The 27,228-nt window shown below is 33.9% G+C and overlaps 1 protein-coding gene across 1 annotated transcript in view; it reads left to right on the forward strand.

The window, feature by feature from the left end:
* PDE3B (phosphodiesterase 3B) overlaps positions 1 to 26,209 on the forward strand; it is a 98,250-nt gene extending 72,041 nt beyond the window's left edge. Inside the window, exons 2-16 of the mRNA XM_068397909.1 lie at positions 765 to 815; positions 1,725 to 1,973; positions 5,793 to 5,935; positions 9,065 to 9,171; positions 11,456 to 11,666; positions 12,230 to 12,291; positions 12,817 to 12,920; positions 13,716 to 13,850; positions 15,975 to 16,086; positions 16,855 to 16,968; positions 19,520 to 19,719; positions 21,482 to 21,685; positions 22,092 to 22,253; positions 23,659 to 23,908; positions 24,249 to 26,209. Of these exons, the coding sequence (XP_068254010.1) occupies positions 765 to 815; positions 1,725 to 1,973; positions 5,793 to 5,935; positions 9,065 to 9,171; positions 11,456 to 11,666; positions 12,230 to 12,291; positions 12,817 to 12,920; positions 13,716 to 13,850; positions 15,975 to 16,086; positions 16,855 to 16,968; positions 19,520 to 19,719; positions 21,482 to 21,685; positions 22,092 to 22,253; positions 23,659 to 23,908; positions 24,249 to 24,475 (2,331 nt within the window). The 3' untranslated portion in view covers positions 24,476 to 26,209. The remainder of the gene's footprint in view (positions 1 to 764; positions 816 to 1,724; positions 1,974 to 5,792; positions 5,936 to 9,064; positions 9,172 to 11,455; positions 11,667 to 12,229; positions 12,292 to 12,816; positions 12,921 to 13,715; positions 13,851 to 15,974; positions 16,087 to 16,854; positions 16,969 to 19,519; positions 19,720 to 21,481; positions 21,686 to 22,091; positions 22,254 to 23,658; positions 23,909 to 24,248) is intronic.
* The last annotated feature ends 1,019 nt before the right edge of the window (positions 26,210 to 27,228 follow it).

The following is a 27,228-nucleotide window of genomic DNA, read 5'->3' on the forward strand; positions in this document are numbered from 1 at the left end:
AACCTGTCAAGAAGTCACAAAGACTGAACATTTTTGAAACATAAGACATCTGAATTTCATTTCTTTTGTGTTGTTTTTATTTTTTGTCAGTATAGAAGAAAACTTAAGTGAGTGCTGTTGACATACTTGAAGCTGATAGTATCTTCAGATTGTGTTGCTGACGTTCTTTTGTGGGTTTGGTGGGTTTTGTGAAGTTATTCAGAACATGTAGATTTGTAACCATATTCAAGCAAAACCTGACAAAATCTCCTGCAAGAAAGTGCTTTTAGAATTACCAGCTTTTAACCTGAGATACTGGGGAGCTTTTTGCCTTTTTAAAAAAGAAATTATGTTAACGTAGTGCTTTCTGCACTGTATTTACAAAATTGCTACTGTTTTAATGGTTCTGGAAAGAAAAAAAATTATAAAATATACTGGATGTTTTGGGATAGATTTGCTTTTATAAGTTGAGGTGAACAGAAGCAGGAGAGCACTGTTACTGCCTAATTTAGTGTACGTGTTAAAAAAAAAATCCAGAAATATTGAAATAAGGCCATATAATTATTCTGTCATCAAGATATCTCTGTTGCATGCAATTTCTTCAAACTCTTATTTAGGACTTTTACTTCTTAGTGCTAACTGAGAAAATGGCCTAGGTTACACCTAAAAACATGAAGGAAGAAACATTTTATGTTACATCACATAATCAAGATTTAATTCCATTGTTGGTTTTCAGTATTAGCATATCATCTATTACTGCTCTTTTTTTTTTTTTCCCTTTACAGATGATACTTTGGGATTGGGATTTGAAGCAATGGTATAAGCCCTATTACCAGGTCAGTGTATTATGAATCTAATTATTCTTTTGTTAAATGTGATTGAGTACAGAGTTCACTGTAAACTGTCAGATTTCAATTTTTCTGTTGATGTTTTATTTACCTAAGTTGTCCTAGTACATTCTAGCTCTCTGTAGCAGAGACTTGATATTTAGCAGTTCTGATGAAGTTGACAGAGATCTACTTTCTGTGGTGTATACAAGAACAGTCTCAAACCTAACTAAGATGGGAGTGGGTTGGGTTTTTTTAAAACATCCATTAGCATGAGGTTAGGGAGTGGTTCCCCAGCAACGTCACCAAACTCAGGTCTACCAGGTTCTCACCTTTTTTCCTGATTGCTTGTTCCTCCCCCTCTCTCTTGTATCAGATGCGTATTAGATGCTGTGGCATCTAATCAGCTGTTGCTGCTCCTGTTCAGATAAGTGTGACAAATAAAAACTAATCATTTTTTGGACAGAAATGTTAAGATTTGTGTCAATAGAATCAGGGTTGATAAAGGTAATGAGGCTGTGGAAATTGCATCTCTATAAGGGGCTTATATCAGTTTGGCCACCAAAATTTCTCTTGATATTTTTGGAGGAGACAGAATATTAAGTTTAATTCTGAGAGAAAGTAATGAAAAATTGAGATAAAAAAATTGGCACCAGATCTTTATTTTAAATAGAGAAAAATAAACTGAAAGCTAATGTTGAATTCTAAAATATTTTTTTATTGTGTGAAAAACCCACAAAAATTGGTGTCTGAATATGTCTATATGCATGTATTTTCTTAAAAAGAAAAATACATTGCATTGATTTTTTTTTTTATTTTTTTTTTTTAAATTTGCAATGGATAAGATGCTTATTTAACACTTAGAACTGTGAAATGTTTTGGCATGTTAATAGTTTTCAACATTTCCATCTATTCTAGAATGCTGGCAGTGGAAATGGAGTTGACCTTTCAGTACTAAATGAGGCTCGGAGCATGCTAACAGACCTCCTGACTGACCCATCCCTTCCACCACAAGTGATTTCTTCCCTTCGAAGCATTAATAGTTTGATTGGTGCTTTCTCAGGCACATGCCGGCCAAAGGCTAGTCCGTTCGCACCATTTCCTGGTTTCTTCCCCTGTCATGAAATAGAGGATCCTGCTGAAAAAGGAGATCGAAAGCTGCTCAAGGTCAAATAACTTTAATTTTCATTCATGTGTGTGTTGCAATTTTAAAAAAAAATATCAAGGAAAATTCATCTGGAAAGAATGCTCCTGTATGGATAGCAGCTTCTGTACTGAGTACCTGTGAACTACGTTTAAGGTCAAAAGAGAGCAGCTGTGCAAACACATTGAATGAAATGTAGATAGGTACCAAAATACAAATTCAAGTGGTTGATGGATAGACAGGTAAAAGCACTGGTCTGCGCTCTGAACACATGATTCCTTGAAATAAACACAGGATTAAGAAAACTGAAAGCAAGTATAAAATGAAGATGTTATATTCTCATGATATGGCACAGAGCTGTTGATTCTCCCATGTTCTTGATCTAACAATTACTGTCAGTGTGGCTTTTTTCCCAAATAAATTTACTCTTGTGAACCCTAAACTGCCCATCAGACAGAAGAAAATCAGTTATGTAAAAGGAAAAATATCTCTTCTTCCTGTGCAGCACATCATGTTATGGGACTAGTGTGTAAATCTACTGTCGCTTCTCCATTATGTAGGGTAAATAAGTGAAAGCAAGAATGTAGTTACTATATGACATGTTAAAGAATGTGGTGGAAAAACATTCAAATATAGAAACTCAGCTGCACTGCACCAGAGCTAATAATTCTAGGGTAGCCCAGTATTGACAGCTTGAGGCTGTTTATTGTGGAGGCTGGTCTGAGATGTTCCTGCCCTGTAGTTGTTTCCATTTCCAGGCAGTGGGCAGTTTGACCCAAACTGATCAACTTGTTGGCTTAGTATTTTGAAGCCAGATAAACTGCCTCAAGCCAGATTCAGCCTGTGAAATGTCTGTTGGGAACTACTGTCAAGACAAATGCTTTTGGGGAAAAGCTCAGTAATCTACAGATTATTCTGTGGAAGATCCTGCAGGATCATTGCAGTATGAAATTCCTTGGAATGTCACATGGATATCTGCAGAAATCAGCTGGGTAGGGATCATAATCATTCAGCGTATGTTTTTCTTTGTGGATTTTTTTGAAAACTGCTAAGGATTGATATACCAATATGAAAAATATGATTTATGTGAATGTGAAAATGTAACTTATGATTTTTAAAACTTCTGTATAGCTAGTCAGAATTGTTTGAAATAAAAAATATTCATTGCTGAAGACTGGTTATAAAGATCATGTGAGATTGAAAGTTTATGTTTTTTCACAGCTGTTCTCTTTTCCTCCTTCCTAAAAGTAAAATTTTCTTACAAAAAACAGGTCAGTCAACACAAACTCCAGATTATGACACACCAAAGAAAATAATAAGAAAATATTTCTTCAAAATAAGACCTTTCAGACTATATTGAAAGGTTCCCATTCTCTCTTTCCCTGACTTGGAATATGAAGGGTCTGCTCAGTATTTCAAACCAGTTGTTTGTACATCCTTATTTCTCTTCCCTGACTGGCTTCCAAAATGCATTCAGTTATTATTTTTTTCACTTCTGATGGGGAACTGCCTGTTCTTTTTGGTAGAAAAAACAAGGAAAAGAAAGAAACTGAAACTGGGCTTCAGACCTTGGGTAGCAATAACTGGTTATCTAATACTAACTCCTCACTCTGAGATTCTTCATAGTCAACAACTTAGAAAGCATAAACTGCCCAGTTGGTGCTATTCATGGATCAGTCTCTTTAAATTCCTAAAAAAGAAAAAAGAAATCTTAGTTAGACAAAAAACATCTCAGGACTGCTCTGCAATAGGAAGACTCTTCACTTCCATCGTGACAGAACTGTCCCCAGATTTCCTAGCGTATGACACTAGACTGTTTGCCAGATTGGTGGATTTCTGGTTTTATCAAAAGTCATGATTTTAACAGTTTTCACACTTTAGGGAAGTGAAAGTTGTCTAGGCAGGCACTTGAGTATCCACATCCCTTGTCTCCTGGCCTTGTTATTGCTGGTAACTGAAAATCTTTTCATAATAACTTTGATTTCTGGCATGGTCTAAATTTTGTTTCCAGAGCAACTTTTCCCCTTTGTATAGTGATTACCAGAGACTTTGCTAGCATAGAGTGATCTGGAGTTCCCAAGTCCTTTGCTACACATGTTTTGTTTACTCTTTGCTTCCTTATCTAGTAGGGGAAAGTTCTGGAAATTTGTCATATCCTCAGTGTTCCCTCGTTCTTAGAGTAGCCAGGAAGAAGAAAAAGTAAGTGCAGGTGCTGGGGCCTTCTCTCTCCATATTGTGCTAACATGTGCACTTGTTTTGGGGAGTGGACATTTCTCCTCCAATGTCAGGGATTTTCAGCTGTGCTCCCCATGCTGTAGAGAGCATGCGGATTAGATTGATGTGGTCCACTGACAGAGACGTCCATTCTAGCCTGAGAGCCCTACCACTGTATGATAGCACACAGAATATGCTCCTCCAGTTCTCTTTCTAGTAGGGCTGGTTAAGGACTACTGCATGTTTCTGTGGGCAATATGGTGGTCTTATTCTGCCTGTCCAGTTCCACCTTCCTGGCTGTGACTGCAGCTTTGCAGCAAAGCAAACAAAGTCAAGGTACATCCCATATCAAGCACTCAAAGCAGTCTGATTTTTCAGGGTAAGAAACTGTACTCTCTTGTGTCAACACTCTTCCATTTTTTTTAAATATGTCATAGCTTAGTGAGTTAAGTATGATCTTTGACCACCTGATGAAGCTTAAAATTGCAAAGTCATTATTTCTGCCAGACTTTTGAAGTGGCAGTATCCAAGGGTCATCTGTCCTCACACATGACCCTGCAGACCTTACTCAATACTGCAAATATTGCTTTGGATTTTTTGTTTTAAACATTTTTCCTAGCATCCTTTTTACTTTTCAAGGTCTGATTACACATGTCTGTATTATGCAGAAGAATCTTCCCCCCCACCCCCTTGAATGGCCAAATCTAGGGATGAGTTGTTAAGTGGATCGTGGACTGAATGCAGTCAGAGAGAGAGAGAGAGATATTTTTTTAAAATTTGTTTAAAATACAATGTATAGGTTATCTGTGCAATGGATGCAGATATGCCAGAGCTGGCTTTGCAGTTTCAGTTCAGTGATCCTATCCTTTCTATCAGTTAGATTCTACTAGTTGCTATTTAAACCTGGGTATACTTTTCTGGGGGTATTTCAGTAAGGCAGAGCTAGTAAGTCCTGAGTTATTTCCATACCGGACTGTTTGGGTGCTGTTGCCCTGCTTTGCAGAGGACTTTGTTCAAGTGCCACGGTGATTCCCAGTGTTTGGGCTGTAGTGTGCCTAAACTAACACAGCTTCCAGGCTGGGAGTGGTGAGGTGCCTGGGAAGCCTCCTGGGTGATGTGGGGCTGGTATGGAAGCAGAGAGGGAGCCTTGATGGACCAGAACTGACCCTGTGCATTGTGCATCACCCTTTCCACAAGTTCCACAATACTCGCACTGTCAATATTTAGCACCTGAGTTATAAAAATCTCAGGCTATCCTGAGAGCTGGAGAGCTGACTGTGTAGAAAAAGGATCCGTAATCCTACAGCAACTGACTGTCTCTAGAAGATCTCAATTTTTAAAAACTCTGAAGAGTAATTGTTGGACCACATGGATTTCAGAGTGCAAGTATCTTTACATATTTTAATTTAGGGAAAGAAGAAAAGAGATATGAAAAATAATTATTCCTAGTAAGCAAAAGAATTCAATTGCATCTTTTTTATTTTTATGAGCAATGAGTGAATGTAAGAACACCACACTTACTATTTCACTATAAAAAATTAACAATAAATAGTCTTCAAAAACAATAAATAACATTTTAATGTCTTTTTAATTATGTAGATTTTAACCATGGTTAAATTACTCAACAGGGATTAAATAGCAGGAATAGCCTGCCAACACCACAGCTGAGACGAACTTCAGCAGTTTCCGGCATCCCACCTATGGAATCAATGTCTTCTAGATGGGAACGGAGTAATAGCAAGAGATCTCATCAAGAATATAACACATCAAGGTAAGCACTTAACCACATTTTAAGGGCAATAATAAATGTAGCCTTTCTCAAATGCTCATGTCTGTAATGTTGGAACTTGGCAGCAGAAGTATTTAATGTAAAATCTTGTGAATTAAGTCTCCAATTTCTGCCAGCATAAACTGGAAAATGTTTCAAGTTAATTATATAGTATACTTTTGTAACTCTGTTTGATCTCAACTAGAAATCAGGTCATTCTGATGTTGAATTGCATGCTCTGTCATAATAAGTAGGCCTGCATATCAGTTTTAGTAGGAAATGAGAAAAAAGTCCAACATACACGATTGCAAAACAAACTAGTTTAACCTCTAAACCGTTACTGACTTCCTCCTCTCCTTTTTGCTTAAAATATGTATCACTTTCCAACTTCCACATACCCCAAAATTTGTTTTCTAATTAAAAACATGATCTAACTTTCTTGCATTTGGTAGCCACTGTTGTGTGAATTGCAACATTTATTATTCCTACAGTCATCAAGCAAGGAGTAAGGTAGGTTAAGAAAGTAATCTCTTCTCTACACGTTAGTCAATATGGTGCAAATAAAGCTTTTCTTTCCAGAATTAAGATTACATTTTTAATTAGGATTAAAATAAATGTACATTTTTTTCTTTTTGTTTAATTAGTGAAACTTCACAGATTTAGTTTTACTTAAATGTGTAAATGTGTATGGCTTTGCTCAATATTTTGTAAGAGAAGTACAACAGATGTTTGGAATTGTGTTGCAGCTTAAATTCGTAAAAATGTGTGTGATTTTGCTTTTTTTTAAATAAACTTGTATCTCTTAAGACTAATGGTTTTACGTAGCTCATAAGTATAATAGATACATTTCTTAAAAGAAAATATGAGTTATGCTGATAACTGATAATTGCTAGTGGATGAAAGTTTATATACACATGTTCAAGAACTTATTTATCAGTATTATATTTAATTTTAGAGACAACCTTTTAAATAATTTGGCACTTGTGAGTGGCTTTTTCCCCTTGCATAAAATATACTCTTCAAGTTTTTACATAGTAAAACTTAATTGTGGTTTGTGTATAATATGTAATTGAAGGTACTAGTAGTAGTAGTAGTTTAAATATTGTATTTTCATGCTGATTTGGTTATCAGTGTTGGAAAGAATCTCTCCAGTTGCATACACTGGAAATAACTAGAGACTAGAGAAATCGCTTTAAACTCGCAAATCGTGAGAATTCATTTTGAGGCTCAGCATTTCTGGTGCAGACGCAACGTACATTTGCAGAGGGTTTCCTTACAGCTCCTACCAACCAAAGAACTTACTCAAGCTCACCTGATTAAGAGTAGCAATGCAGAAAAAACCTTCGCTGGGACTCCACCGATTTTAAATTATCCCTTGACCTTGATGACTAGCACTTCTAGTTAGTCATGTTCCCCTGCCCTGCTCCGATCTGCCCCCATACAGCCCTAGAATATGTGTTCGCTTTTTTGTGGTTTGTGTCTTGCCCTTCAGAGTTCTTGCCAACATTTGCACCGTCCCTGTCTCCTTGCATCTTCCAGTGATTGTTCTTACCAGGTTCCCTTTAACTTCTAACACATAATCATCTTGAAATCCCCCATGGGTGCTTACCTTACAGATAAGGTTAGATGAAATAGCTGAACTGGCATAGCTGTTTCTGCTGCCAAAAGAGGCCATTGGCTCTGGCTCTTGAGTCAGCCCCGTAAATTGTCAGAAAAATAACAACAATAAAAAGACAGTTTTTCCTGCCTTGGAGAGCTGAGTCAGCTCAATGAAGGACCCAATGAATGTTAGAAGAGAAGCAAGGAGGAGCAGGCTAATAGTAAAAAGGGAGAGTGAAACAGCAAACTGTTCACTAGAAGGAAAGTTTATCAAAAATCATTTTTTTTTTTACATACAATGACTGCTTTCAACTGAATTGTAGCTGAGTTGAGAAAAATAAGATATTACATAGTGGTACAATAAATTAATATTGTTACAAAATTTGATTTAATGTTCCCAATTTTTTTTCCTTCTATCCAGACAGTGTGCAAAAGCAACTCTTGAGAGCTTCTGTTTTATTTGCATTCAGATTCTTGATTTGGTTTCTCATTCAAACACTAGTTCAAGATGAACTGACCTTGCTTAATAGATCGCCTTCCTACACTAAATACTGATGCAGCATTTTTAGGTGCTTTAAAAGAATATGTGTAAGCTATGATAGCTAAACAGTGTACAAATAGTGAAAAGTTCAATGTATCCCCGTTGTCAACCAAAACATCTTTTAAAATTGGCTAACATGTCAGCATCAGACTTCAGAAGAATAAATCTGTGTTTATTCCTTAACTTATTTTTTATATTTATGTATTTAAAGAAATGATGGGAGATGAAGTATTATTCTGTGTTTGACTTTTGTTTGAAATCTGATTAAACAAGATTAAATCTGTTTTGGTAAATACTGTTTTCCCATACTGAAATGAAATAATTAGTTTTACATAAACTATATTCTCTTTAAAGTACATGTATACAGTTATTTTTAATTGCATATAGCATTTTTGTTTACTAAAGGAAATATGTAATTGGAATTTTGGAGTGCAATTTCATGCCTAGAACAGCAGATGGCATAATTCAACAAGCGAGTTTAACAATGTAGCTCCTGAAGTACAATATGACTTTATGTCAAAAACAGGTTTAGTTTTAAGATAATAATAAATAAAATGATTAATTGAATATGCAAAATTGATTTGAAAACAAGCCATGGCTGTGCAAGATTGTCATGGTATTTCCAAACTAATGTTCTTTTAAATGTTCTCAGATCTGTTAGAAAACAGCCTGCTTTGATAAAACATTCCAGAAAAGTAAATACCATGTTAGAAAGCAAAACCTATGGCACATGGTCTGAATACACTTATTGTGTCATTTTAGGACTGCATGAAGTTTTCTGTTGCTTTCACCCAGTACCCAGCAGTTTTTATTCCATATAATTGACATATATTGCCTAGCTGATCTTGAATTTGACTTCTTTCTAGTACCCTCTTTTTCTTGAATAGTAGTGGGCCTGTAACAGAGCAGTCTGGCTATTTTATAAGTATTCTATTTAATAAAAGTAGAAGACAAGGTAGGAAAGAAAAAAATTCTTACTGTTTTATTTTCAGCCAAGGATCTCATTCAAATGGGTCTTTTGGTGCAAACCTGCTGACAATCCCAAAACAAAGATCCTCTTCTATGACATTGACTCATCATATAGGTCCCAGACGAGCAGGTAAGATCGTGCAATTTGCATAGCTTAGTGGCAGGATGTCAAGGTAGTAGTTATCATGTATTACAGTTGGGTTTTTTCATGTAAATGTAATACTCATATAACATCAGCATGTTGCATATATTTAAAAAATATTTTCTATTTAATCTGCTTCTCAGAATACTCAAAATTACAGTTAACATCAACTTTATAGAAATCTCAACTATTCACCTAATGCTATGTAGCTGCAAAATGTTATCATGTTCAGTACGGTTGGTACCTGTTGAAAATTGCGAAGTTCACACACATTCATAAGGGACTTCTTTTTAGTAATTATGTTTTTTTGTAATGGAACAGTGGCACTTACACACTCCTAAATACCTGATAGCGATCTGAGATAAATATTTAAACAAATTTTGGAGGGAGTTGGAGTAGATTTTATTCTAACACTGTCAGTGTAATAAGCTAGTAGATACTGTAACAGCAGTGCTGAAATAATGTATCAGTATTTCAGAGATTATAACTGGTCTGTTTGTTTACACTAAGTGAAAACTTGAAAACTACTTCTTTTGACATTTCTGACTGTCCATTTTAGCATGATTTAAAAATAACAACCTGTCTAATAATTTTATTTTATAAAAGTTTAAATATGCAGGTTAGATTGAGAGAGATGAATGCACTTTTTAATTTTTTTTTAAAAAAACCCAAAACTCACCAGTTTTCCCTGTATTACTTACTGATGGATTGGTTGTTTGTTTTGTTTTTTTTCCTTTCACTCTTCTAAACATCAAGAAACATGCAAACTCAAGCCAGATCTGCATGTAAACACATTGTTGCACATTCTCAATGGTTCTGTCTTCATAAAAAGCTAGGCTGCATTCTGCACTTTTCTACTTTGAATCTTGTGGAAAATACAGAGCACAATGATATGCATTAAAACCTGCTGAATGTGTACACATAAAAATGATGAAATTAAGTAACCAGCATTAGAGTATTAATCTGCTTTAGTTCTGGAAGAGAGTTTACAAATTGCTTCTCAACTTTCCAGATCTTGCTTTGCAGCAGTGAAGCGACATTTGCTTTATACAACTTCTGTCTCTGCACGTAGCAACGTGGACTTTGAAAAATCTGTATTTTACCATAACAAAATGTAATTACATACTACTCTTAGGGTGTGTGAGTCAAGTGTAATCTACACATTCCTTATTTAAGGGAATACTGTATATTCTCTTAGTAATTTGTTATCAGGCACTGTACAGTCATAAAAGTTATGACAGTGTTTTTGCTTCATAGTTTGCAGCAGAATAAGTGATTCAGCTTTGGAAAGTCTGCAGAACACCTCATTATTTTGCTCATGGGCACTTTATTCTTTTTGATAAAAGTATGTTTACAATGGCTATAACTTACCTTGGCCACTCGTAGATAACCTGTCTTTTGTATATTTTCACAAGGGAAAGAAATGATGTTTTGACTTAATGAAAAATTGTGTTGTAAATTCATGTTAGGCGCATAGAGTAGCCAAAGTGGAGATTTACCAGCTTGCTTTTCTAGATTTCAGGCAGAAGCCTGAAGTAAACTCTAGCTTACTGTTTGAACAGGAATGGGGAATTTCATGGACCTAAGGAATATTGTTTGTTCTTATTTGTTTGGTTGTTTTTTATCTTTAATTATCCATGAGCAAACTTTTCAATTTTTTTTTCCAATGGCCTATTAGGCAGATTTGGATAGATTATCATACCAATGAAAAAAGGTACATCACTGTCAAAAAAGGCCAGTATCTGCCCACCTTAATCCGTTGCTTCAAAACTATTATTACAACATTTTGGTTTTTTACTTGGTTTTTAAAAATTTCTCAAGCATATTGTTTTCTTTATTGCAAAACAATGAGGTAAAAGATTTTTGTCTAGGTCAGTTATCAATACTGAATTGGGTTTGATGGGTTTTTTCATCTGGAAAATTTAAAAAAAGCAATCCTGAATCAGAAAGGAATATGGAAAGTTTCAGCTACTGATTAAATTTTGCCAAATCTAAAACCAAAACCAAACCTTTGAAAGCCAGATGTCATAAGGTGTTACATAGTTTGCCCATTCAGATGTGTAGCCTAGACTGTGCTGTATAGTTGTAGATCTTAAAACTTGGAATAGATCTAGCTACTTTATATGTGTTTGACAGTGTGAACTACACACCACATTTTGAAAACTTGCACATTCTTTACAATTGATAAAAGATCTTGTCATTTGATTTCAGTCTTTGTAAACAGTGATGTTTTTATTGTAATCTGAACCACATGTAATGTTTGTTTTGGAAGGTGCTTCTCCTAGCCTGAGTCCTTTGGGTTCACCTAGTCATGGATCTGTCTCCAGTGGGGCTTTCAGCAACTGGTCACCTGTAGAATTTCCTGATACTGCTGATTTTCTTACAAAACCAAGCATTAATATACATAAGCCTCCAGGATACACATTTAGTTCTCTAGATTTTCAGCAGCAAGTTAAAACACCTGTAGGTTATATGTGTAGCAGGTAAGGTAAACTCTGTTGCATTTTTAGTAACTTCATAGGCGTTGAAAAGAATACAATTAAAATGAAAAAATATAACAAGAGCTATACATCTACTAGTATTGAAAAAAAACGCGTATCATCTCATAATAATCTGTAGCTATATTACCCAGGAGAGACTAACGAAAGCTGTATGTATGGCATTGATTTGAAGTGGCTCGTTCTTGAAAGCAGCAGTTATTGTAGAGTAACAATATTTTACAGATTTTTAGAAAAGAAGGACTTCTTACCTGGGAATTTAATTCTGTATTTCTCTATTTAATTAATCTAATTAGCTCTACTTTATTAATTCATGGGGGTGAGTCCTGGGAAGGTGATGGTTGATTGTTTTCTAAGTACAGACTAAATCTGTACTAAATCTGTAGGTGCCCAATTTATGAGAAAATACTAAAGTCACTTGGTGGAGGAACCTTCAAAAGCATGCCTTTTTAAAAAAAGTAATTTTCAGATATTTTTCAGTACAACACAGCAGTAGCAAAAGAAGAAAATTACTGAATGTTGTAAATATTTTTCATGTATTCTATAAGCTGCGGACGCCAGATACTCAAGCCTGTTCCAACACCAGAACCAGAATTTGCAGAACATAAAGGTGGGATTTCAAAATAGGCAAATATTTGATATCAACTTGGGGGGTTTTTTTAAAGCCAATTAAATTAAAATTTTTATACTTCTACATGAAACTTTTCCTATACTTTATGTATCTCATTTGCATATATTTTATTTTAGTTTGTGACTTTGGATAATCAAGATAATCTAAAATATTGACTGCCTCAGAGTAAGGATTTTATAATAGGCTTCCACTCATAGTTTTATAATTCTGTGCTCCGTATAACAAAAAAGTTCTCTGCTATCTCAGCTAAACTAATCACTGAACCAATTTTTGCAAGTAAAAAGTTACGCTTCTAGTTTTTCTTAATCTTCAAATAGGCTTTGGCTGATAAATTTTCTCTTTTACAATTTTTTTGTAGTTAAATTCTTAAATAAAAATGGTTTAGAAACAAGCTATTACTTACATTTCTGTGAAGAATCTGTATGATCAGTTCAAGAATTACTAGACAGTAGTAATTTACAAATAAATTGCTGATACAGTATTTATGTATGTATTTTCTTTAAGGTGAAATTGGAAGTGCTACTGTTTCAAAAGAATCTTTCCACCATACAGAGAAGAAAAAAGATGAAACGAAGGAAATGATTGATCAAACACAAAATAATCTGCTTGTAAGCATGTAATTGCAAAAAAAAAAAAAGTGCAATAACTTTTTTCAATACAGTATTTCTTTATCATTTCTAACATGCTGAAAAGAGGTCTTTGCATTGCTAAGAGTTGTAATTTCTGAAGGGAAATGGTGCATCATTGGAATTCAGATTTTCATTTAACAATTATGTGTTTCCAGCTTGCATAAATTTCAGTAGCAAATGACAAGATAGTGATTTGTAATAGTTTTTTGTTGATTAAAATCAATTTGTGTAGATTTAAAGTTGATAGTATGCTCAAACACTGATTGACTAGTATTTTCCTTTGGAAGTTTATGAAAGACGTGGCAGTTTCAGTGAGATTTACAAATTAATGTTCATACAGTGCAGTATATTGAAAGTGCAGGGAGACAAATGGTTTAAGCTTTACTAACATTTTGGGTTTATATTTATATTATTACATTTTTGGTCAATTTTTTTAAAGCTTGTTGAATTACTGAGCTGTCAATGCTCAGAAAATGTTTTGTTAGCCTACGCATATTTTTGCTTTGTTTTATTAACTCGTTTAAAAAGAAATAAGATGAAAATTTAGCACCGTGTCAGAAAGCCCTGGAATCTGCTGCCCCAAAATATAAAAAGTCAAGCCATTAACTGTGCTATTTGTACTATTGAATTATGTTTCTCTCATAGCCGTAGTTACAGCACCATTCAATAAGTTCAATAATGATTTATCATTTTCATGGCTCTTTTGCCAATACAACTGACAAATTAGTTTTCATTGTTATTTTAGAGATGATAAAGTATCTTACTCTCATACAGGTGGAGCAGAATCCTACGTTAGAAACAGTGTTATTAGACCATGATTCACTAATGGAGAAGATGAACAATTGGAATTTCCAAATTTTTGACCTTGTACAAGAAATGGGAGACCAGTCTGGAAGGATCCTTAGCCAGGTTTGTTGTCTTTTATTATATGAGGGAGGGTGTATAAAGCTGTCGTGCTTATATATTTTATTTAAACCATGAAGAAGTTTTGCAGTCAACAAATATATGAATGTTAACTTGAAAAGTAGAAATATCATTTCTCATGTACTCCATCTCATTGTAAACCATTGAAGTGATTTATCTATAGACAACTCTTCTGAATTTTATTCTCAATGTAAAAATAGATTATATTCAGCTCACCAGGTTTTGTAGTAATATGCATTTCCTATGAAAAATTGTCTCCTGCTTTCAGAATTACTACTTTGTTTGTCAACCATTTCTTTTTTCTTTATTTCAGTAAAATATTTCTGCCAGAGCTACACCTGTGGGGGAAGAGAAGTGATCTTTTAGGCAGTCTTTTGCCTCTTGATCCTACAAACAATGGGATTTTTTTTCCATGCTGCTTTCTGCATGTAGTATCCCTTTTATCTCTTTCTGACTTATTACTAAGCTCTTTTGTGCAGTTTCATGTTGTGCTGAAGCCAGTCTAATGGCAGGTGCAAAAGTATGATCCTGTTTGCTCTTCCCCAGCCTCTCCATCCATCAATGTCATCTGGAAGCTTCTGTCTCTTTCTTTATACTGGATTTAGAAATCATGGAGCTATAGTATGAGCTGGATTTGCTTCTGATCTGACCACAAAATACTTTTATAGCCAGTATCTTAGTTTCCTACCCTGGAATAGAATGCATGTTACTCTTGTTCAAGGGTAGTGTTAGGAACAAGCAGCTGGAGGGAAGGAAACAGGTTAGAAGCATGCAGGTGCAGTTGAAACCATAGGCCTGCACCTGTACTGAAGACAGGAAAAAACAATGGGGATAATTTCATTTTTGTCATTAGACACTGTCTTTTCTTTCATAATACACAGTATTCTGGGTTTTGTTTTAAATCTTCAGTTAGTCTTGTTTGATCAAATGTTTTCAGATCTTGTCACCTCAGTTAGTGACAACTGTTAATGAACAGACTAGAATGCCATAATCCACTTCTGAGTGGTGTCTTTACTGTAGTATACTAGTACTCTATGATCCCCATTAGCTTGCATTTCATTTGTGTGCAGTCTAGGGGATAGTTCAAACCTGTAAGAACTTAAGTGTGCAGGTTTCTACTAAGCTCTACCAGAATTTCTGTATCAATGCTTCTGATATTGTATGTATGTGTACTACTTGTCCTTCTCCTCCTTCCACCCCAGTCATTTGTCTGTTGTGCTGTAAGCATCTGATACGTATCTTACTTAAGAGCCAGTTAAAATCTGTATTTTACCATCATCAGTTGTAAGGTTCTCAGATTGGGTATGTGTAAGGGGAATGGTTGGGACAGGTGGAAGGAGGGATGTCGCCTCATTTTGCTCTCATGTTCCTTTGAGCACCTCCCACACTTATTCTTTCTCTCAAGTGTTTGGGAAAGAAGTGACAAAAATGAGTAGCGGTGACTTGTTTTGAAAAGCTTTCTTAACATTTGCAGTCTTGGGGAGGTTAGGTCTTTGTAGTCACTAAGTTCTACTTGTAAACCATAGTATATTTGCACGGTATATACATGTGTGGGTGTTCTGAGTACATTTTTGAAATATTTTTTCATTTACTGGCTAGCTTTGTTAAAAATACCCAAAATAAGTCATAATGAATAAAAGAAATAGGATTTCTTTGCCAAAGTCTCAAAAATAAATACAGTGTTGTTTTTGTTATATTAGTGGTTCTGCTACTATAGTTAAGTAATTTGAATTTTTGAAAAATAAGTAAGAATATAGATTTCTTCTTTTTAGGTCACTAATGAAATAACACATGAGTTCTTTAACATTATGAAAATTTTGGAGAATAGTATTAAAAATAATCAGTTGTGCATAGAATTTATTGGTAAAGAAATAAAAGCTTTTATTATTCTGTATTTGAGAGGTTGATAAAAATCCACATTTTTGTGCTAAAAATTCATTAAACATATCTTTATGACAATAGCTTTCAGATAATCTTTAGTGGAATTTCAGTCATTTCCATCTCTATCAGCAAGCAAAATTTTAAAAACAGGGATATTTTTAAAGTTGAAAAAGCAGAATATGCTTAGGTATATTTTTCAGACTAAAATTAATTTTAATATGTATTTAGGTAACTTATACCTTGTTTCAAGATACTGGTTTGTTTGAAATATTCAAAATCCCATCTCAAGAATTCATGAATTACTTCCGTGCACTAGAAAATGGCTACAGAGATATTCCCTGTAAGTACTATCCAATTACATATGTTTTTCTTTTATATTAGTGTATCTCCTGTAGTGTGTGTATTAGTGTAATGTTTAATACAGAGGCAGACAATGTCTGAATTTAGTATATTTTTAATTAATACATTTGTCAGAATTTAGAACTGGTTTAATGAATTGCAGCAAAAAGTTAGTGGACTCCAAAACTGAATTTGTTAATGTGTATATTGACTATAATCTTAAAGAATTTGAATAAGTAGTTGAATCAAACATACTGCAGTCAATGGGAGAATATTTGTTGATTTATCAGAAATTTGGTTTAGGCCCGTAATAGAATAATAAGAAAATATAGAATTTTGACAGTAATTATTGATCTTGCTGTTTAGGGCAGCCAAATTTATTGGAAAACAAAACAACACAACACACCACACACAGACACCCCCACACACACCCCCTGTGTCACAGATAATTGCACCAACCCGGATGCTTGTAGGTATCAGAGTGGAAGCAATGCTAGTGGCTCACCATCACTGATTTAAAAGGCTACTTAATCCCTTCCTGACTCTCAGGTAGGATGAAATATGGATGTTTGATATTTATCTAACTTGTTTCTTAAAAACGTTCAGTGATATAGCCTCTAAATATAAAGGAAAAATTGAATTTGAATTGTTAATAATCAAAATCTCCCTTATAGTAAATTTGGTACATTACATTTCTCTTTTTTTTCCTTTTTGTTCCTTTTGATTATATTTCAGATAATATTTTTGATTATATTTTGATAATTTTCAGATCACAATCGTATACATGCCACAGATGTTCTTCATGCAGTATGGTATCTGACAACACGGCCCATTCCTGGATTGCAGCAAATTCATAATGAGCATATAATGGAAAGTGATATGGGTATGTATTCACATAGGTTATTTTTTCTTTTGCTGTAAGAATGTTTTAATGAAACTACAATAGGTAAAACAAATTACTCTGGAAGAAAATCTCTTATTATTCTTATCACTCAAATTTTTTTTGTATTTTAATATAAAGTAGTGGTTAGCTTGTTAGCCAAGAATACAGGTTCACTTAATAAATTTTCTGTGCTGAATGAAACCTCTGTCTACTGCTACAGTCAGTGTATTTTTAGCATTTGAAATACATTAGACTAATATTCCTTAACTTTATTGGGAAATTAAATAGACCAAAGAAAAAATACCAAAGCCAAAGTATTTAACTTAATTGAAGTTCTCCTTAATGGTTTTAGTATAAAAATGAGTATTTCAGAATTCTGTATTAGATATCACATGCAGACATTCAGGCATTGAAGTGACTACCCTAACAGTAACTGCATAAGAGCATCCCTGAAAAAGAAATAAAGACTTCAAATCCAAATTTTGTATGACATTAGTTCTGATGAAGCTTGCTTTTGTGTTGTCTGTGAATACATGGAATTAACTTTTAAATTTAGATTTATAGTTTTTACTAAAATATATACTGTAAGTAAAGTCTAATTATTCTAAATTTACACTTTTATACTAAAATGTATGTATTTAAGAAAAATAAAACAGAGAAATCCAGCACTAAGATCTCTGTTTTATATACGCAGGAAAAAAAGACAAGAAGCAAGTCATGTGGCTTTTAAAGGGTTGTAATTTTAAGAAGTAACTTGTGAACCGTACAGAACATCATACAGTATATGTTATTTCTTCCTTACTAATTAGCCCCTCTGCTGTCATCTTTCTCTTTTTTCCAAGTTTGTACATATCCACTGATTACACCCTATTGCATTTTCTTTCTCTAAGTGTTAAAAGGATTGGGACTGTAGACTTGACTGGAGGAAAGAAAAATTATAAAAATCCTTTTGTTTCCCTTTACAAAAAAGTAAAATTAAACTAAGAAATTATAGTCTTATTGCTTTGGAACTCTTCCAGTATAAATGTTACTAGGATTTTTAATCCTCGCTTATTCTATCAAGGCAAAAGAGCCCCTTTTTATTATGCAGTGATGAAAGAAGTACTATTGCTTTTTTTTTTTTTTTAAAGTAGTGACTTTGTGTAGGGGAAAGAGGAGAATAAAACTGTGGATCTCCTTATCATGCAAATATTTCTGACTTAATGGGTTTAGTTCCTTTTGCAGTAGTTTCCACTGTCCCTCGAGCTTTTCCTATAGGTCTGCAAGTTCAAGAAATGGACAAATTATAGAAATACTAAGGGAGATGCTGATTGACCCTTTCTTGGCCTTATTGACATTGGAGAGAAACTGTAGAATGCTCCTTCAGTGCTGTAGTTTTAAGAAGAGAATGAAATTGCAGGTCTGCACAACAGCAGGTGATCTTTAGCAGCATGACAGTAAGGGGAAGGCAAGGAAGTGACAGAGACCATAACAGTAATGTGTAATCATTGGTATCCATGTGGATTTTCCAGGATCTGTGGTTTGGACTCTGAGATGTACATTTTTGCTAGTTTTATTCCTTTTCTTCATTCCCTCCCATGGAACAAATACCTACAAGTGCATTTTAATAATTAAAAGCTTAGATTGTTATGGTTGCTTTCTAATATAAATGACAACTCTACTGCAATCAAGAGACACAGACTAGATGGCCAGTGTCCCTTGTTCCACTAGGCTGCCTTTTGTGCTTGCTGAAGCATTCCTCTGAACCAGCCTTCTGCAGCACGAGTGAACTGTAGCTGCAAAGAGAGTGACTTCCCCTGTTTTACATCTTCTAAGGCACCATACAGTTTCAAGGACCAAGGCAAATCTTTTCTTCCTTCCTCTCCTCTTCTGATGAGGGCAGTAAGCATGGGTATGTGCCCCACACATATTGCCAAATGTGTAAAGTGTACATTTCTTCTTCTAAAATTGTGTGGCAAGAGTGAGCTCTGACTGGAGTGAATTACAAATATTTCTTTTTCCTGATTATGACTGTTCACAGCTCTTCTGAAAGTCTTTTTTTTGTGTGAATAATAGTTACCCTTCAGCATCGTAATGGGAAATCTTGTCTGAAAAAATGGATCCTGAGGTATATCTGTATGTAGTACTAAGTAAAGAATTGGTTTTAGAACAGGAACATTCCACTTCCCAGTTTTGGGACACTTCTTACAGGCTTCACAATGTCCTGCAGGATTTTGCCCTCCTTGTGTAATGTCATGAAACAGCTGAAGCTTTTTATGTATTTGTAAGACTGCATCTACCCTTTTGGACAACCCATCTGGCCAAGACAAATTTATGACTTACTGGCATTTGAACTTTTCTTCAAAATTGCTGGTTTACCTATAAACAATAGTATGACTTTTTTCTTAAAGTATAAGTCTTTCTTTGCCAATTATTCAGCTCCACAATTACAAGGATAACTGTATTAAGATTATGTTCACAATAGTATCTGGCTGAGTCATTTAAAAAGTATAAAAATATAAATGAAATAATGTTCTAAAATATTTTATTTTTGTATTTTCAATTTCCTTAGATGAAGCCAGTGGTATTGCCCCTGTTCGAGTCAGCTATATTTCTTCCAAAAGTTGTTCCATTGCTGATGATAGTTATGGTTGTCTAGCATCAAACATTCCTGCTTTGGAATTGATGGCTTTATATGTAGCAGCTGCCATGCACGATTATGATCATCCTGGTCGTACAAATGCTTTTCTAGTGGCTACAAATGCACCTCAGGTAAGAAATTCTTTAACCAGAAAATTATTTGTCTGTATCTGAAATCAGAAAAATGAAAATTCTTCTCTTCTATAACCCTACTGTAGCCTGTTTAGGATCATCTGCCCAATTTAAGAAATGGGGAAATTAATTTGTACTTAACTTGTGTAATAAATTTTTTTCCTGATAAATTCTGATATGTTTTATATGTATTGGTTGTGTATGTGTGTAAAAATAATTTTCAATTTACAAAATTGAAAATAATAACATAAATCAATGCAGGTTAGAGTAAAATATTATTTCAAAGAGAGCTGGCCCTAGGACTAGCTAAGCAGCTAATTAATTGATATCTTACATTTGGGGAGTCCTCTGAAATCATAGTGGTGTCTGCAATTACTGTAAAAACAGAGGTTCCTCTAATAGTCCAATTAACTGCATTGCCTAATCTCTGTATTTTAAATTATTCCTTTATGTTAAATAGCCATTATCTTTAAGAAGAAATCAGCAAGGCATCCTTGTTTTTATCTCCCATATTCGACTTTGTTGTTAGAACAGAGAGTAGAAAGAAAAGAGATGGTTTGCTCTTCAGGGTCTAAAAGGCTAAGACGAAAGAGGTAAAGGAGAGTAAAGCTAAACAAAACAGCAGATAGGATAAAAAAGGTGGGGCAGGGAAGAATTGGAAGGAATAGCACTGAAGATGCCTAAACTGTATGGCAAAATATTTTTATCTAAGAAGTGGAATATTATCTAGGGAAGAATATTTATCATGGCTATTTGGATCTCTCAATAAATTAGAGACAAGAAACTTAATAATAATAACATCAACAACAACAATAATAATAGTAAATCAGAAACCAATACTACTTGTCAGGAGATGGAGACTTTAAAAGGGAACTTTCCAGTCACTTTTCAACAATTCCTTATGGCAAAAAAAGTTTAGGATGTAGGCAGTTACGTATTTCTGCTGAAAAGAGTATACAAGAAAGAATAAAAACAAACAATGCAGACATTCATCTCCAATTTTCAAAAATAAACACATTCATTTTGTTAATATAATCTCTTCCTTTCCTCTAAACATAAACACTATTTTTGCAGTTTTCCAAATATTTTTTCAGGTCTTATTTAATCTATATTTAATTAATTATTTTCTAGAATGTTTTGTATAAACACAGGAGTTGTGAGTAAAATCTACTACTGTTTTAATAGTTTAATTAACTCATTTGCAGTTAAAAAGTATTTATCAGCATTAAACATAGCACACTGAAAACTAGTGATACTTCACACCATTTTGCATTAACAACAGTTCTTATATGCTTTGGAGTTCTTTTCATTATTTTTTTTTTTAAAAAATACTGGAATTAAGAGAAATTAAAAGCATATACTTAGATCTCGTTTTTGGTTTGGTTTTTGGCAGCAGGAAGGAGAGGTTTGGTGTTTTTTTTATGTCAGTATGTGTGCTGCACACATACTGCCAAGAGTGCAAAGTCTATGTTTTAAGTGGTTTGTGTATGTATGCCTACAGTGTGAATATCAATGTCACTAAGACATCATTAAGGACTTCTAAGGAAAGAAAAAACTTTGCTAGTTGTTTGGGTGTTTTCTTTTCCTCATCTGCCATTTTTGTTTCACTTTAACCCTCAAAACTAGAAGGCAAAACATAATTTCCATAGTTGTTTTTTTTTTTTAATTAAGACTTGTTTCTGACTAGCCCTTAAGCTTCAGAATATTTAATTATAAATTTAAACCTTTACTGTCATTTATTATTCTTTTTTTTTTCTTGTAGGCTGTTCTCTACAATGACAGATCAGTCTTAGAAAATCACCATGCTGCTTCTGCCTGGAATCTTTTCTTATCACAGCCAGAATATAACTTTTTATCAAATCTTGATCATGTAGAATTCAAGCGTTTTCGTTTCTTAGTGATTGAAGCAATCCTTGCCACAGATCTCAAGAAGCATTTTGATTTCCTTGCAGAATTTAATGCCAAGGTTTGTTACATTTTAGTGTCTGCACTGAGCTGGTCATGATATACCGATGTTAGTGTTGCTACTCAGTAGTTGTTTGTATTAATCACTTGCATTTAAAGTTTTATATTATTTAAATATAAGTTACTAAAAAAATGCAAAGAGAGTATTTCCTTTGTACAAACCAATTGTAGATCGTTTTGTAGATTGCCTAATAAACCTAGCAGATGTGACATAGGGACCCACAGGAGACCTCGATCATATCTCGCATTTTCATCTTCTGAAAGATAGTAAATGACTTTTTTTTACTATCTAAGACAAAAAACAGTATAGAAAAATTAATGCAAGTGTCTGTTGTGCAAAGCCTGAAAAAAATAACATTGATGAATAGTTTTAACTAAATTTTTAAAAATGTATGTTCTCAACCCAGGTCAATGATATCAACAGTCATGGTATAGAATGGAGCAATGAAAACGATCGCCTACTGGCCTGTCAAATATGCATCAAACTGGCAGATATTAATGGCCCAGCAAAAGTTAGAGAGCTGCATCTGAAGTGGACAGAAGGCATTGTTAATGAATTTTATGAACAGGTGGGTATGGAAAGTGAAATTTACTCTTTTCTAATGACAGGCAGATGATCAGTTCTTTGCACTACCAAATGTAGAACTAAATTAAACATTATTCCTTGTGTTAAATCTTCAGGTAAGGTATTTCCATATTTTCTTTTTGAATACTGAAAATTTATTTTTATAGGTAGCATACTAACAGAATCTTTTACTTCCTATCAATTGTGTTAGAAGCTTGAAAACAAGCTCCCTGACAATGTTGTCCATTTTCCAGATATTGGTTTATTTTCTTTCTTTTTTTTTTTTTTTTCCTTAGGATGATGGTGATAAACCAAAATAACTTCTTCCACTTTGGGAAGTTAAGTTCACTGGAATGTTTCCAGTCAAAGAATATGTATAGAATCCACAAGGCTAGAAATGTATATTCAGCTAAGTCTTAGTGCAAAGACAGAAGATATTTCAAAACTTTTAAAATTATATATTAAAATACACATTAGTAACTAACAGTATTAAAATATAAATAAGATTTTTACAGTGGAACTTTGATAAATAATCCTATCAAGATTAACTGGAAAAAAGTCTGAAAATTTGTTGCCTATTTTTGCATTTACAACTTCTGTAAGCCCCCCAAAATATATTCTACATTTCTACTCTGTTATTTTTCTGTAGTCAACTTTCTGAGGAGTTAGCTATTTATGAGGCAACAACCAAGGACTGAAAAATATTTTTCAAACTAGGAAGATAAAAGTAAACAACAAAATCCCTTGGGAGATATAAGCAATGGCAATAATAATCTGAAGTGCTTACACTTACTGTAAGACCTTAGTATTCTAAGTTGCTCCTTTAGGAAAAACTTTTTCATAAAACAGTCAGGTCCAGAGAAATGCCGAGATAAGTGATTATAACTGAGTTTTGTATGAGCAACTGTTCAATTTTTTCTTCTCCAATTTATAAAATGGGAAAAAACCCAAAACCAAACCACTTTATCTTGGATGTTATAGTTCATTTCATTCTATGACTTTTGTAGGAAGCCATTTACTAGAATGCCTTACTCTAGCTGATTACTTTCCCATTTTCTCTGTTCATCAGCTCAGCAATTGAAGTCAAATCTCTGCCTACCCTGAAGCCATCCTGTAAAGGCAAAGGAATAGGAACTCCAGTAGAACTAGGTCTCCATCCATGCACAAGGGTATCTTGCAGCGAAGCTAAAGGGAGGATTATGGGCTATGCACATCGGAGCCATAATGTGTCTTTATTTCAAATTAGCCTAATTACATTTTCATTCACTTAGTCTATACTGTTATTGCCTCTAGTAAAAAGATACAATCTATGTGATGTTTACTTGGTTACTTAAAAGTAATCTTTAGAATAAAAATTTAAAGTTAATTTTGTGAGAAGTTCTGATACTTGTTTTCATTTCTTTTTTCAGGGTGATGAAGAAGCAAGTCTTGGATTACCTATAAGCCCCTTCATGGATCGTTCTTCTCCACAGCTTGCAAAACTGCAAGAATCTTTCATCACTCACATAGTTGGCCCCCTTTGTAATTCCTATAATGCAGCTGGGTTGCTTCCAGGGCAATGGGTTGATGAAGAGGAGGAGGATGCAGAAAGTACTGAAGATGATGATGGAGCACAGTTAGAGAGTGATGATGAAGAAATGGAGGACGATCTCATTTTACGTAAGTTTCTGTATTTCAGTTGGCGCATATGGTTGTCATTTAATAGATTCAGACAGCAATGATGGTTGAAATTATGTAGTACAAATATTGTAGATTTTGTGATTATACAGCTTCATAAATTTTACTCTTTTAATAAAATTTTTCTTAATACCAAGCAACTTGCAGTTTGAAACAGAAACTGATTGTTATCCTTTGCCATGTCACTGTTTAAATATTCTGAATAAGCATCCGTGGTTTTTGCTCAAATTTACATCTCCCTTACAACGTGCCATTGGTTTTGTATGTGTAAAATATAATTACTTTGAATCTCAGACAATCAAATATGCTTATAATTTTACAGAAGCTCAAAGAAAAAAAGGTAGACGAATATTTTGCCAGCTAATACACCATCTCAGTGAAAATCACAAAATATGGAAGAAATTGATTGAAGAGGAAGAAATAAATAAAGCTGAAGGAGCTAAACTGCTGACTGAGATCTCATCTTTACCTCAGGCAGACGAAATTCAGGTTATTGAGGAAGCTGATGAAGAAGATGAGCGACAACTAGGAGAAGACAAGACATGCTAAGAAAACTTTAGTGGTGTCCAGTATGTTGATAGCCTATTTTTTTTTCACTGTGCTGACTTTAGCCTGACACAGTTCACATAAAATTGAAAGGCCTTAATACTGTGAGAGGATTCTTTCTACTCTAGTGGAATCCCACTCCTACGCACTTTCGCCACACCGAATATGAAACTTCATTCAAAGATTGAGTATTGTATACCCTGATGCAAAGTTCTTTATGCCTTAGTTGGTATAAAATATCCTGATATAATGCTGCCTTGCTGCATATGGAACTCTTATTTTCCTTGAGGTACCTGCAATTTTTAAAAACATTCAGTGACCTCAGTTACCAAAGTGGCAAGAACTTTTGCTAACAAGGAAATGTGGGATGAATCCTAATATTGTCTTGAGTTGTTTATTTCATGTTGTTTTTGAACATGAATAAGAAAAAGTCTGTGCCTATATGAAAACTATGTTACTGTTGCAGTGCAAGCCTGTTGTGGGGTGTCTACTTAGTGCAGTAGTGTGCTTAATGTAGTCATCTCAGAGCAACTGTTCAAGGACTGTGACATAAATGCTGAATTCTGATATTTGTGGTTTAAAAAAGAAAAAAAATCCAGGTGCATCTATTTCTGATGCTTTTTATTATTGTGCATAATCTGATGTTTTATTTTTGCAGAAAATATTCAGGTTTGCAGTGGGTGTTCATGATAATTCATTGGGTACAGGGCCATTATCATCTATTGCCTTGCTGTTTTGTGGTAGAACATTAAAAACCTATTCAGCTACTTAAATTATTAAGCAATTTTATTCTTTTAGTCATAATGCTATATTTCTTGCCCTTACTCAGGTTCCTGTGTAAAAACAAGTCAACCACGTCATAGATTTTTATCTTGCACCAGTTTCCGGTATTAAATTTTAAGGAATTAAGATCGTATTTCATTTATTCTTTGTATGTAAAACTTTAGGAGAATTAAAGATATTTTTTTTTAAATAGACATAAACTATGTTTCAAAATGGCTAGTGTATTTTAATGTGCCCCACATCTTTTCTCCCATTACATACCTTATATTGCCTTCAAGTTTGATGTACATCCTGAAATACACATATGGAAAGCAGAACGTGAAAACTTCGTGTAAAGCCTAATAGTAAGATAAACATCACTGTATTATATTACATTTTAGATTGTTGAGTTTTTAAATAAGAAACTTAGACATTCCACACAAATCTATTTTTAGGAATACTACTATTGTAGGTCTAATTGGAAAAAAAAGGAGAGTAAATTAGGCTACAGGTACGTAAGCAAGCCACAAATAAAGCTAGTTTTAAAAGTGCACCTTTTCGTACTAAAGATTTATATGCTGTGCAGTTGAGAAGAATAAAAACAAATGCACACGTGCAGGTTGCTAAATGTATCTTAGCATATTCGTGTTTACATTTATATCAGTTGACTTGAAAAAAGGTAACATTGCTAAGATAACCTTGTGTAAATTGTGTTGCACTATTTTACACAAACAAATTTTTATTCTGCTCTTTGATTGGCCAGTTTAAATAACTGAAAGGAATTCTTTTTTTGTTTTCCACTAATAAGCTTTTTGCTGATCCATTTAGAAGACCACTGAGAAGTGCTTTTGCTATTTTATATATTCAGTGCCAAATCCCTTTTTGCTGCCATTATTATTATCACTGCATTTTTTGTAACACGAGCAGTGTTAAAACCAGATATTTCTGTCATTAATAAAACGTTGCACTATTGAAGCTGGCACTTATTGATCATTCACTTGTATTTTACATTTGTTGTTCATATATTTTCCTAACATAATTTGAAGACTACAGAAATTACGCTTGTTTCACTATGCTGTGTTCTCAGCATTTTGTGTTTAGCCTATGTGTTTGTACATAAAAAAATCACTTTAATACTGTTTAGTTTCATTTTTGCTTTGACTGAAAAAAAGATGCAAACGGGCTTGTCTGAAGTTACTGTTCTATTATTTTACATGACAGTTTTCCATTTAGTTTCCTTTTAAAAAATTATTGTTAAAAACTAATGTAAAGAAATAGTAAGAAGGTAAAAATAACATTTTATCTTTTACTAAAACATTGGCAGCATTTATATCAGGTGACAACATTGCGAGCAACTTTCTTATCTCAGGTTTCCCTTAAACTCTTTAGAAATACTGAAGCAATTTTAAAATTCAGAAACAAGTAACAAACCTCAGTGTTTAATAAACGATAATGCCGATACGTGTTTCCAATTAGATATTTTCAAGTTACAATAGCTTGCTTCAAAGATATGTTTTATTATGAATGTATTCAAAATCCACCTTAAAATGTCTGTTATTTTTCTATACATAAAATGTGACATCATTACTCTAAGAGCAAGGGTAAAAAAATGTACAAATGCCATCAAAGGTTGGTTCAGAGCATGTTTGCAGAAATGGATGTAACTGTAACTGAAGGTGTCTTAATCTTTCCAAAATGGTGATGGAGGGTCATTTGAGTGTTGATTGAGCTGTTGTCAACAATAATATATCTCCATATAAGGCATATCACTCTTATTCTGGTAACAACACACTGAGAAATTACAACCAATTTAAATCTGTGATCACATTTCAATTCACAGCTGCCAAAGGATGTGGAGCACAGAAAAGCACACAAAAGAACACACTTAAAATACTTTCTAAAGCAACACTCACCACTTTTTTTTTTTTCCCCAAGAAGTAGGCCAGATTAGGCTACACTGAAGTTTATGCTGCTACAGTAGATATACCTTTTAT

The sequence above is a fragment of the Nyctibius grandis genome, chromosome 4 (assembly GCF_013368605.1).
Source record: "Nyctibius grandis isolate bNycGra1 chromosome 4, bNycGra1.pri, whole genome shotgun sequence".
Lineage (NCBI taxonomy): Eukaryota > Metazoa > Chordata > Aves > Nyctibiiformes > Nyctibiidae > Nyctibius > Nyctibius grandis.